This window comes from Orussus abietinus, unplaced genomic scaffold, assembly GCF_000612105.2.
Source record: "Orussus abietinus isolate OABI.00-Male unplaced genomic scaffold, Oabi_2.0 scaffold343, whole genome shotgun sequence".
NCBI lineage: Eukaryota > Metazoa > Arthropoda > Insecta > Hymenoptera > Orussidae > Orussus > Orussus abietinus.
Genome location: NW_019396000.1, coordinates 214 through 13,494, shown reverse-complemented (window position 1 = coordinate 13,494; position 13,281 = coordinate 214). Strand labels below are relative to the sequence as shown.

The following is a 13,281-nucleotide window of genomic DNA, read 5'->3' as shown; positions in this document are numbered from 1 at the left end:
CAGGCGGTGAGGTACAGGGCGCGACATCTGTCGAGCGGACCCGCGGCTCGATTAAGTCCGGCGGATGGCGCCTCGCAACAAGTCGAACCCCGTGATCGACCGAGCTGATCGAAATCTTCTCGTTTGCGGGAATCGTCCGATGACGAGTCGGTCCATCCCTGATCGATTCATCCGAGTCGAGTAAGGTCGCGGGATCCTGAATCGGTCGAGTTTGGCGCGCCTCGTTCGCCGTCGTTCCCGCTGATGCCGCCGGTGGCGCTGCACGCGCGCGGTGCGCGACGGCACCGGAGGACGAAGCACTCCACTCCGATGCCACTTTCTGCTTCCAGTCGTGTCCAGTCGTGTCATGGCCCGATAGTCGCCGCTGGCCCCGCGATTGCCAGCGATTGCTGAGCGGTCGCTCGCGAGTCGTTCGACCCCCAAATTCGACCGAGGTCGAGGGTGTCTCCAGCGACGGGTCCCGACGGATCGCAGAGGTGTCCCGCCATGGTCAGGAGTCGACGCGGACGGGGAGCGGTGTCGCGTCGAACGTGACCGATGAGGACCGTACCGTGCTCGCTGGATGAAAGTGCGCATCCCGGGGGCCGCCGGCGGCGCGAGATAAACGATGTTCGGCAAAAAACTTCACGTGGACGTCAAAAAGTCTACGCTCAAAATTCAGGATGTAAAGAAAGACAGCGCTACCAGGTTTAAGCACCTGAAGATCGTGCTCGGTAAGAGTCGGTTCTCTGGGCTTTGGATGCCTCGAAACGAGTCGGCGAACGTTTCTTGATTCCTAACCCTTTTTTCGAGCGTGTCTGCCCCGTCAGTCGCAACTGACACCGCGACGCCGATCTCCGTCCCGTGATTACTTAATGTTTCCCGCGTCGATTCGTTTGACATGAGTATCAGCGAATTCCGGGCATCGTTTAATTGCTTTTAGACGTTACGAGTCGTCTCGTCCGCTCATGGATGACCATTAAAGTGTAGTCCTAGATGGAGCTTCCTTCAAAGTAACACGGATTTCGTCTTGCTTTGACAAGTCGTCCGAAGACATCCTCCCATCCACCTATCTTATATTGGAATTAATAGTAGAGATCCCTCTTACTGTCCTATCTGTCTCTGCATCTTCTTGTAAACATTGACATACCTCCTGTAATTAATGTAGTTAACTGGGAAAATTTCTATTTGTATTAAGAATTATCCAATTATTTACTGGACATTTGTTGTGCAATGCCGATAACGGTTGCACGATCCCTGTTTTACGTTAGAATGTTAGGTTTATCTGGAATTCAAGCGTCGGTGTCGGAGAATGTAAAAATCGTTGTTTTTTGTATATGAGGATAATAGTTTGCACATTAAAAGAGTAGATGTCAAAGGTTTCAGGCATCTGAAATCATGATACGAAAGTGACAGGCTGCGAGATCGCTCTGATCTAGCCACTATGGCCTTCAGTGGCGGCTAAAGTTGCGCGTTGACCTAGTACATCCTTAAATATTGTTTTTATACATCAGCTAATACCTTACGTAATTGAAGAACAATGCAAAGAGAAGTTTTTTTTGGATTTTGCTTGTTTTCTATTTTACGTCATCGATAATTTCCAATTAAAATCAAAATTAATTTAATTGTACTCATATACTGATAGATATACTATGAATAAATGAATATGTACACTGTTACTGCTATGTACGGCAGTCTTATTATTTTCACATATATCTTCTTGATCTTGCCCCAATTTATCTGTCATTGATACTTCAATTGGAAAAAGAAAAAGAAAACTGCCACATAAGCAAATCTTAAAGGTATACCCGTGATGCAAGAAGCCTCGCATGATTGCAACTGTTCACCGCGATCTAAACCACAATTCAATATGTAAAACTTCGAGAAGGTTGACTTTGTACATGTTGGACAAACGAGAGCAAATATTCTGCCTCTTTTTAACATGAATTACTGTTACCTCGATTACATTACTTTGAGACAATTAGAAATATAGTTGATCGTTAGAGATTCCTTTTTCATGTTTCAGAAAATGTTGACATTGACGAAGCAAAAGGATTTTTTGAGGGCAACTTCAGTCACGTTTATTTTATCCTGTATGACTGTTTCGTGTCTGCCGAAGCAAATCTACGACAACGAGGTAAGAACACATTTTTAGACACGCAATACATCTTGGCTGGATGTTATGTTTGAGTCGCTATTGACCAACTGCAAAGGGTAACAATGTTAAATATTCCGTTCTAACCAAATTACTTGACCATTATTTTATCATAGTTAACAATGTCTCTTATAACCGCACAATATCCTTAGCTAAATAAATTATCCCGTATGTGTATTTAAATCTCTATATTATTAATAATAGTCCTTTTTTTCTATTCTCCCTTTCTACCCTCTGCTTTGCCGACAGAACTTTCCTTCCACCTCGGTGAGTATAGCATGCGATGCATTCAATTGGATAAGTTTTGAGGGATGGTCTTGATACAAGGTATCCTGATTCACTATTCTAGAGATTCTTCAAACCTGTGGAACTTGTGAAAAAGTTGTTTTGCTTTATTAGTTGTATGGCAGCGATCCAAAGCTTTTATTTAAATTAGAATTGAATAAAGAATTTAATGGTCTTAGCAATTTAATTCAACAAGTTTTAATCAGAATGAACGTATAAATGCCTGGGGTGATTTTGGTGTTTTATTATCCTTTTGCTGCAGTGCATAAAGCACACAGAGAGGAGTTGGAGCAAGTTTTGCAACTACTGGAAAAAGTCCTGACGTTGCTTCCCGAATTACTGAACAGACGGTGGCAGTGTCATAGTATAGCAAGGATATTACACAAGCTCCTTCACCCAGGAAATAGTTGGAAATTGCGTAGACAAGCCATTAGGTATGACATCCTTATCACGTATATGCGTCGATCGAGATATTACCTTACCCGTTACTTTAATTCATCCTTCTTACTCCGGAGTCTAGGTACTTTATACTCTGGTATCAAGCACTAGGTGATAACGCTCCTGATCACATACACCGAATGTTCGTTAGCTTGGTACCTGGTTTCCCTCCGAGCCAACATCTCGCTCATCAAAATGACCGTAAAATCGAAGGCAAACGCGAGAAACCCCCTAGAACGATCAATTGCGAGGAGAAGGAAAAAAGGGAATTCTATGATACCCATTTGGGACAAAGCATCTTTCACGATGGTTGTCCTGCCCAGGGTCCTGTCGGTCAAGTCGACAACGGGCCGGTATTGCCACCGCAAAGTGGCGAAAAGCCCTTGGATAACGAGACCGTTAGATTCCTGGAATCCCTCCTCGAGTTCATGGTGACGCAAGTAAGTTTAAACGGTATTTAATTTTAATTATTTTCGCTAGTGTTTACTCATGCGCCCATCCCTCGTCTTTTCTTCTCGGCAGGTCGTAAAGATCGAATGGAGGGACAAACACACGAGACAATACAAGGCCTTTCAGTTTTTGTTGGAACGATTTAAGGCCACTTATCTGCACTACATTTGTCCCGATTTTAATGAGAATTTCTCGCTGTACAAACCCAATCTGGAGTTACCGGTGTTGCGGAAACCTTCCGCTCAAAGTCAGGACAATTACGTGCTCTGTAAAGTAGCCCTCGTTAAATGGATAGCCAGTTTTACTCACATCACCAGGAAGGATGGCCCCTTTGCACACCTGTCGCAGAGGTACCTTTGTCTCGTCTATCTCTCGGTCGACGTTACGCTGAGACTGGTTAATCTTCTCTGTTTGCTAGATAATGCCTTCCGCGGTTTATTTTGATCTGAGTTTAGTTATTACTTTCTACTTTTCTCGTTTTACGCGAGAGATGGAAGGAACCGATGGGCTCGAACAACGGGTCTTTCTCGGCAGAATCTACGTACGGAACGGAGCATAATTTGGCGTGTGAATTTCAGCACAAGTCCGAGCGATGAAAACGCGACAGAGTCGGAGCTACGCCGAGTTTCGGTTACTCAAAATTCCAGCGACCCGAATGCGCACTCGCCCGAGTCGAGTCTGTCGTCTCAGCACGAGAGTCAAAATCAAAGTCAAGAGGACAGTGCGGTGTCTGCACTCGCTCTCGTAAGGGAGGTCCTTTATGGAAGTCGCGACAACGTGAACTTCGTTCACGAGTTGTACAGGCAGGCGTTTCTCTTGGACTTTACTCATGCCGGGGCGATACGGAAAGCCATTGCGGTGTATAAGGACTGGATACAAATGAACGTAAGACACTTCCGTTGGTTTTGTACGACCACACCATTCGGTTGAGATAGCTGAATGTTTTCCCAGGAAATACCACCCTTTCTGCTGGAACCGTTGGATGGGCACAAGGACCGAGACACCGAGGACGGTCAAAAGAAAGAACTCGATACCGATAGGAGCCCACCCGAGAGCTATCGACAACCGCGGCTAAGAAACGACTCATATCTCGGAGCGATACATCGCGAGAATTTATTTGTGAGAGCGGGTTTACAAAATGTCTTGCAGGTATTTATAACGCAGGCATCGAATGTCTTCTTCCTAGAGAGCCCGGGAGGGAATGCGAACGCTGCCCTTCTCGAAGAACAAACCGACAGCTGTAAAAGAGTTTTGAACGTGTATCGCTACGTCGTTATGCATGCCAGACTTGAGCCTGCCACTTGGGAACAATTGCTCAGGTAATGACCGTCGTGATTTTGCATGTGATGTTCCACCCGCAGTGGACGGGACGTTCTAAAGAAGTGTTTCTAATGATCAGGGTGCTGCTGCAAATCACCGCGCTGGTATTGGATGGGAAGGCGCTGCGGCGGAAACACCACGAGGGAATAGGTGGAAAGTTAGCGCCCGCCATCTTTCAGACGTTGATCGTCACGTGGATAAAGGCAAATCTGAACGTTGTAATTTCCGCGCAGCTCTGGGACCAATTTCTCGAGGTGCTGACATCTCTCACGCAATGGGAAGAATTGATTCAGGAGTGGGCGGTAAGCTCAGTAATTTTTATTCGCGTGACCGTCAGGACGATGCGCTTCGCGTCGATGGGTTGTCAACATTAACCGTTGATACGAAATCGTAGAAAACATTGGATACTCTAACGAGGGTTTTGGCAAGACACGTGTACAACCTGGATTTGAATGACTTGCCGCTAGACAGACTTAGCGAACAAAAGTCAAAGAGACGCCGAGGCGTCGGGAGTCGGGCCGCATCGGCAGGAAGTGTGCAACCTCCCCGCAGAGGAAGCGTCGACCAGGAGATCAATGTTATCTCGAAGGACCACGTCTCCGGTAAGTCGAGGAGAAGCGGAAGAGAAGAATCGAAGGACGTGTAATTTCCCCTTCGTTATTTCCTCTACAGATCATCCTTTAAGAGACCCAAGGAAGATCAGGCCGTTGCCGAGGAGCGCCAGTGACAACTCAATTTACGTCGGTAAGAGTCGCAACAAGATGCACAAGGGACGAACGCATTCTACCAATGCCGGCGTTCCAGGTAAGCCTCTCTAATAACGCCTGTGCTCATCCGTGGATGTCACGGAAGCTTAACGAGTCCGGCGCACGTGTGCAGCTATTCCGACTTTTATAGAGCAAGATATGGCCAGGATGGTTCGATCTAGTGGCTTCAGAGTCTCGGGATCCAGCACGAAATTGTCGCCGAGCAGACGTGCTAGGTCCTTGGACAGCGTCGTCGTGATGGACAGCGATCCTCCGACTCCTCGATGCCCCTCTCCGACACCGAGCAGCGGTGTCGACAGTAACAAGGATAGTCCCATTCAGATCGAAAATATCGACGGCAGCAGCATAGGTATCTGTACGCTCTTAGCTCTTTTCGTTTCACCGTGCGTTGAGAAGTAGCGATTAGACTTACCATACGCTCGTAACATAAATTAACCGATGGTTCGTTCAATTTCATAGATACAAATGATGCGTCGGAGAGAAGGTCCGTCATGGCCGGAGGTGGAGTCCGCGGCTGGTTACCGGATGTTGCGGTCGTACTGTGGCGACGAATGTTATCGGCCCTTGGAGACGTGAACAGTATTCAAGATCCCACTCTTCATGGCAGAGTCATGGATTACCTTGTGCAACTTACGCAAACTATGATTAAGGTACGTACGAAGTCGGCTGAAGGATCGATCTTGATGTTTATGCAAATCGAGGTGGATCGTTTTAAATTTCCGTCGGCTGATCCAGATACGGATGAATCAAGGCGTTTCCGGTGACAACCAAGCGACTCCACCGGCCCCTGAACTTGTCCCACCGTTGACGGTCATAGCTCCATGGTGCTTTAAGGTACGCGGGTTGAAATTAAGATTTCTGGGACAATCCGCGATATTTAATCGTTCCCCTTCTTTCAGGCCATCCAATTGCCCCAGCAATACGAGGTGGGAAAACTGGCAGCATATCGGTTGATTTGTATGCTAACTGTTCAACCGTTGGATATTCCTTTGCCGAAACAACACTTGACTCTCTTCTATAGAGCCGTGCATACCGGTATCGTTAGCAACGATATCAAGGTATTGCATACGATTATTAAGCATACAGGACCGAGGTTATTCAGCTTAAAACTTCCCGGATCCAGCCTCTTAATTTATGATTACATTCACTCGGCTAGCGTGATTCTAAACAGTCAAGATATAGAGGTAATTAATGTCCCACAATGATAATGATATTACAGTTCGATCTCTACATTTGATTATTCGCTTGTGTTATATTTATAGGCGCCGAGAACCGAAGCTGTTTCGATACTAGGGTCGTTGCTATCGCTTCCTTCTACCGTGACAAAATTGCCTGTCTTGCAGCCGAATGGAACGGACGTGTCAACCATAACTTGTCCTGATATCAAGGTAAAACGTGTGCCTCTTGTAGTTTTGACCTCAAAGTTCCCTTAACTTTTATGCTCACATCGATGAATGTTTCGTTTACTAGGAGCACATAGTGACGATTCTCTTAAAGACTTGCAGACAGGAACCTACGGGAGTCGCAAGATGTGTCGCTATTTCCAGTGTCGGTATGTTCGTCTATCGGGAGTTATGTTGCAAATCGCAGCATCCAAAAATACCGGAAGCTATTACGGTACTCCTCTTGGCGATTACGGTAAGTCTCGATCGCCGAAGCTGTAATCCATTAACCGTCTGCCTCTTGCGATTATTTATATATTTTGCGCTGAAAATTTACTTTTCATTTCTGGGACTTGTTTTCAATGGAACCTTATTGCAGTAGTTGGTTAAATTGCACCGCACTGTACAATTTAGGGAAGTATTTGTGCTTTAATAAGGCCCTACGTAGAAGGCTGAGTAGATGTGCTTATTGAGTAGCGACGCCAGTGGTGTTGAGGTGACTGACGTCGGGTTTGGTTGACAGAGGATGCAGGTGGTTGGCCGTCGCAAGGACAGATTCTTTTTTGATCTAATGGACAAGGTAGCCTCCCTTCGATCCCTTTTTACCACGGAAATTGTCACCGTCCTGCGCCTACCCTCGATCTTCCTTTATCCATGAGTGCGTCATGTTTCTCTTCCTGTAAACTCAAAGTACTTTCGCTTTGCACGAACGCAATTGGCACTTCCCAAAGGGAATGACTAACGGGATTGCTTACTGCTTTTGCTTGTCTGATCGTGATGTGTACCGCAACGTAACCATTCAAACCGCGATTCAACACATTGTCAGTTGTCCATAATTTGTGAAATACCGTTCGATGAAATATAACTACGATAAATTAACAACATTAGACAGTCAATTAGCATACGTTTTTAGGCTACGCATCCGACCGTGGCTCAAGTTGCGTGCGATTGTCTTCTTCTGCTGTGCGACGAGGCGGACACGTTGTTAGAATTTTACCCCAACATTCCTGCTAAAATTATTCAGGTAATGTGTGTACAGTGATACGCATTTTAGCAACCAACAATTGAAGTTTAACGATCGATCAACTGAAATGTTTCAACATTAGGTATTATCGGAGACACTTGGCCGTAGAGCCGGACGCGAGGAACGCGCACCTCTAAATATATCCATGTTATTTTGTTTGGGAGAGTGGGCGATGCATCTGGGACCTGGCGTGCTGTTGCGTGAATTCCAAGGAACATCCTTGTTATTGACCTTGTTTACAGTGAGTGGCATAACCGGTGATCAACGTTGTTGCATTTTATAAAGCAACATCCGCATGACTGGTTTATTCAATCCCATATGTCGTTTAACAGGTATTGGACAACTTGGTACAACGCAAAGTCGACACTGATTTTTGGGATACGGAGAGGAATCATCAGCACGATGGCGACTTCGACCCGGACATCAGTCTTGACAATTTACTCGACGAAACGCACGGAAAGTCCCCTCGACGCGGAAACGTTCGATCAGTTCGATTGGCAGCTAAAATGGTACAACATCCTCGTATTTCCGAAGGCTAGGAGAAAGTAAAATTAACGATTTTATATCTACTTGTCTCAAGGTCTTAATGCATTTGGTGAACCACTTGGGCCACTTCCCGATGGGCATCGGTGCGGCACGGTTGTCATCCATGGTCGTGGAGCTGGACGACGTGCCCGGCATAGACAGCGACGAGCTCTCTTCGGCGGTTTTCCAAGCGCCGAATGTGCAGCTCTTGATGCTCTCTAATTCCATTATAATGTCGTTAATCGAATTGGCCGCTTTAGACGCTCCTGGCGGTGGAGGTGTTACCGCCGGGTTGACGACTGCTCCGTCTACGGTCAGAGTCTTATTGAGAGATTTAGCTGGTAAAGCTTCCTGGGACAGTTCGATCTTGTACAGTCAACCATTTACCGAGGATGATTCAACGACGCCATATCCCCCATCCGGTATGTAGCAGTTAAACGCTTCCAAGCCAATTCTCTCTTTCCTGCTCTCTACGTTAAGGCTGACGGACAAATTTGCCAGTAGTCGAATGGAGTGGCGACTTCCATAGAAAAAATCCGTCCAATGTTTCGTCGTTGCAAAGCTGCCTACCTCGCCACACTCTGAGACACCGCGACCCCAACGTTCTTCCTACATACGAAAACGCTGCAAGTGACATGGATAATTTAGACGATGTGAGTTACCGTGACTTCCTCTTGGAATGATTATTGATCCGTGGTACGTTTCTGGCGGTAAAAGTAACAGTCGACGATCGTTTGCTCTCAGCTTCTGCAGTATATAGGTCACACGAGTCCGGAAGTCTTGACAAATCCAGAATTATCGCTCAATGCCCCAGCCAGCCCACCTCAGGGACATTACTTCGAAGGCGAAGTCATCGCCACCATACTGAACCAGAGAAACATAGAACGGGATCATATCGATAGTTGTAGCCAGCATGTCAGGTTTTACATTTCCTTCATCCGATAACTTCCATTCGTTTTACGCAAAATATACGTTGATTTGCAGTGGTCATACGAAATCGTATAATGCGATGCGTTTAACGTTTGCGAAGTTGATTTTTCGAGGGTCAAGGAACGTTCGCGCGGTCCTTGGCCCTCAAATGGTTAAGAATGATTATCTACTCCTTTTTTTTTTTTTTTTTCTTCAGTACATGGGTTCCCGCGGCGAATCCGCCGATATCTCGTATTCCGCCTGCGCCTTTTCACCACTGCCGACTTCTATTTTCGCATCTCGGCCTGTCCGGATGGGAGCAACGAAGAAAGCTGCATCTACTCTCGAAAAACGAGAAACTCCTGCGGGAATTGCGTAACTTAGACGGACAGCGGTCTCGAGAAACTCACAAGATGGCTGTCATATACGTTAGTCAAGGCCAAGAGGACAAGAATTCGATATTAAACAACGTCGCGGCTAGCAAAGAGTATGAAAGTTTCGTCGCTAGACTGGCGTGGGAGGTCGAGCTTGAATCGCATACTGGCTTCATGGGAGGATTGATTCCCGGCAAAGCTTCTGGCGCCACAGCGCCGTACTACGCGACATCCTTCACCGAAATTCTTTTCCACGTTGCCACGAGAATGCCGTCCGATAGTCCCGAAAGCCTGCTGCAAAAAGTGAGTAGCGACTTTCCGACGTTTAGGTAGGCGTAAGTATTTTAACTTACTGACGACTTTTCCAGACTAGACACCTAGGGAACGATGAAATCCACATTGTATGGTCCGAGCACTGGCGGGATTACCGCAGAGACATCATACCGACGGAATTTTGCGACGTTTTGATAGTAATATACCCACTACCGAAGAAACTGTTTAGGGTCCAGATATCGAGGAAAGCGGAGATTCCCTTCTTCGGGCCGCTGTTCAACGAGTGCATCGTCGAAGACGCCGTCTTGCCCGGATTGGTCAGGGGAACCGCTCTGGCGGCTAGTAGAGCCAAGAGGTCGACCCTGACTTTGTACCAGCACTAGTACGTATATTTCCAGCCACGATGCTTCGCGAGGAGCCGACTTTTCCACAGTCCAAACTACCCGTTGACTTTGTCATTGTAGTTACGAAGAGAGGGCGAGGTCCATCGACACCGTTATGAAGAACCACAAGGAGTCGACGACATTCGAAGAGTTCGCCGCTAATGTCTACTGTCCGGTGCAGCCACCGAGTCCCTTCAGCGGAGCGTCCTCCGTATCCGGTTAGTCGTAACAGTTTCCTTCGTTCGTCGGTGTAATTGGCCCGGTGTGAACCCGAGAGACATCGTACTCGATCAGCCGGCGGGGTCAGGAGATATTGTATCACCTCGGTTTGCCAACAGGTTCGACGACCAGCGTGCAGTCGACGACATCGACGAATCTGGCAGCGGCGCTCATAGACTCGCATCAGGGCAGGCCTGGTCTCCGTAGTAATTCCACGGCGAGCAGTGAAAACCGCGCGAACAGAGGTGACTAGCTCACTCCACTAACCCCCATCCACTTTGTAACACCACCCAACCACCCCAAGTTAGTACCACTAGTTACTTATTGTTTCTGCGACGTCCCGTCAATGGCTGACTCGCTGATCCGTAAGGCCGCACCGGTCGGTTACTCCTTTCGTTTGCTCTAACAACGGGCGCGACTCGACGCTTTTACTTCTTAGATTATCTCCCGGAGTAGAACGCAATTGACCCGCGAACATTAAGAGCATGAACTTTGGGAATGACCTTCTGCCCTCGTTTCCTAGAAATCTTAGATCTTGCCTGACGGTTCGCGATGTCGTAGCGCTCCGCGTCTACCTATCGAACCAAAAGTACCGATGCGATGATGCATAGTACGATGTGATGCTTCGTTCTTTCTTTTTAGTTTCCGATGGCAGTAGAGTGTGGTTTAGTGGCGATACGCAGGACAGTGCGACCTTCCACGGGATTTCACCGAGGCCCGTGAAAAAGATGTCATTCAAGACTGGACCGAAATACAAGGGAAGCGCACAGTCCACGCCGCCGGATAGTCCTAGATACAAGTAGTCTCAGACTCGCGACACATTCCAATATCTCGCCAGTCGAGGGTAGGAGCGAAGATTCCTCTTAGGAAGTAATCCCGAATCGCCCGCGCGTTGAGAGCCGCTCTTGTAGTTTTAAACCCAAACGCTAAACCGTTGATTCGTTTCGTCGATTAGATTGTCCGAGAATGGTCGATCGTGGTCGATTTTAAACGGTCACTCCGACGGGGAGATCGGACGGATGCGGCGTTCGCATCGAGAGGCGAACGGTCGAGTTAGCGTCTTTTCTTTTCCGTCCTTAGGCTTAATTTCCTATTATTGCGTGTATATAGATATACATATGTAACGTTACGTGCTCGTGGCAGCACGCAAGCTAATTTATTGGTTGGGCTTGACCGACTGTTACGAATAACACGGATTGCCGGTCGCGTGGACAAGAATCTACTCTCATTGCAGAGTGCAAGTCCGAATTCGTCTCGCAATCTAAACGCCCTTAGTTTTCACGAATTAACGTTAGGTCGTATCGTCGCTTTTATTTCTCTCTAGACGCACTAACGGGTCTCGAAATGTAGCATCGATGTCGTTTACCGAAGTTCGACAACCTTTTTCGTGCTCTGCTCGCATGAGTTTCGTGGGTTTAAACTTATTTCAGTTAACGCCTGCATTCCATAAGCCTTTCGTTAAAAAAAAAAAAAGAACCCTTTTCAAGAGCATTTTATTAATGATTTCACGTCATTCAAACTCGAGGCATTCCATGTTTTCTCTCCCGTGTGGGCGTCGATCGATGGATGTGTTCGCGCAACTTGTTTTTTTAAAAGGCGTAGCGTGCAATGCTTGGTATAGATACGGAGAATGCGTAGGTCTTCAACAATGGTTATTTTTTACGTTTGCATCTATGCACGCAGGTCGATGTATGTACTACGTACAGATACGTTAGAATTCCCTTAAGAAAACCCCGCGTCGTGGAAACAATGAATTCGAGTGATCGTTGCACAGGTGGAATTTTGTATCTATCGTAGGTGCTGCTACCAATCGAAGACCCGATCGGCGCCTTACGTTATCGGGCCGTTATCCATATCAGATACGATATATTCATACGTGGAACCTGTTCGTAATTTCTTTTGATATTTCGAGAGGACTTTGCGTTGTCCTTGAAGCGTTGTTCGCGATCCGGAGTCCGAAGAAGTTCGACCGTAACTGAGTCTTATTTGAATAATGCCGCGACGAGCATCCTCGGACGAGAGTAGGATCGTTTGAACGTTGGCACGTTTTCAAATTTACAGATTACAGGAGATTCCACCGGGTACCTTGAAGTACTAATGAAATAAGGTACGCTCTTCTGAATATACACGAAAGCATTTTCTTACGAGTGTTAAACAACAGCGGAATGATTTTAGACTTCGAAATATCCTCGAGGTGGTGTTTCGATGCCCGCTTCATTGTAAGAATGATCTTAATGTACTTTTTCAGATAGTCGTTTCATCGAAAGCAGCCAAAGCGTTATTTTTTCACCGATTTTTAGCCAATTACAACGAAAAGGAGGATGTAATTATTGTACATACACTTAGAGCTGGTCGATTGGAGTAAGAAATCGCCGGAAATGATGACACTGTACTATTAATTCTTGAGAACATTGGCTGGAATTATCACCATGTAAAAAAACTTCGTTTCGCTGTGTTTAAATATTATGCGTAAACGAATTATGACGATTACTTCTATACAATTTCTTCCGTTAACGATTGTACATTATTGCTGTATCGTACTCTAATATAAATTTATTTTACGAAACTTTGACGGTGTGTAGTATATATACGTAGCTACTACGTTCTGACGCCGACAAACAGACATCTAAAACTGTTCAAAATTGTTTAAAATCGACTAAAACCGACAAAAACTAAAGCCGTCTAAAGTCGCCCGAAGACGCCTAAAAACGCCTAAAAACGCGTATTGCCTCTGAAAAACTTCGTAGCTACTCGCTCGAGAGATCAATTTAAAGAGAACAACCTTCCCCGTCAGGCTC

General features: G+C 46.4%; 1 protein-coding gene across 7 annotated transcripts; it reads left to right on the top strand.

Annotated features, from left to right (window-relative positions):
• The first annotated feature begins 340 nt into the window (after nucleotides 1-340).
• LOC105697300 (ral GTPase-activating protein subunit alpha-1) lies at nucleotides 341-13,049 on the top strand. Of its 7 annotated transcripts, XR_001103816.2 has the most exons (28): nucleotides 341-713; nucleotides 2,006-2,116; nucleotides 2,682-2,853; nucleotides 2,940-3,297; nucleotides 3,380-3,657; nucleotides 3,886-4,192; nucleotides 4,259-4,626; nucleotides 4,707-4,929; nucleotides 5,022-5,229; nucleotides 5,300-5,431; nucleotides 5,507-5,749; nucleotides 5,854-6,044; nucleotides 6,130-6,228; nucleotides 6,294-6,578; nucleotides 6,657-6,782; nucleotides 6,865-7,032; nucleotides 7,690-7,800; nucleotides 7,883-8,041; nucleotides 8,133-8,309; nucleotides 8,381-8,747; nucleotides 8,827-8,978; nucleotides 9,070-9,245; nucleotides 9,452-9,911; nucleotides 9,977-10,263; nucleotides 10,346-10,482; nucleotides 10,603-10,728; nucleotides 11,126-12,590; nucleotides 12,732-13,049. XR_001103816.2 is itself a non-coding variant. In XM_012420503.2 (27 exons), the coding sequence occupies exons 1-27, from the start codon at nucleotides 608-610 to the stop codon at nucleotides 11,284-11,286; spliced, it is 5,670 nt and encodes a 1,889-aa protein (XP_012275926.1). In that variant the 5' UTR covers nucleotides 341-607; the 3' UTR covers nucleotides 11,287-13,049. The 7 variants fall into 7 exon arrangements, 5 of the variants coding, with proteins under 5 accessions (XP_012275926.1, XP_012275927.1, XP_012275925.1 ...); XR_001103817.2 differs by lacking the exon at nucleotides 12,732-13,049 and having other exon boundaries at nucleotides 10,603-10,786; nucleotides 11,126-11,212; XM_012420503.2 differs by having other exon boundaries at nucleotides 5,525-5,749; nucleotides 11,126-13,049.
• The last annotated feature ends 232 nt before the right edge of the window (nucleotides 13,050-13,281 follow it).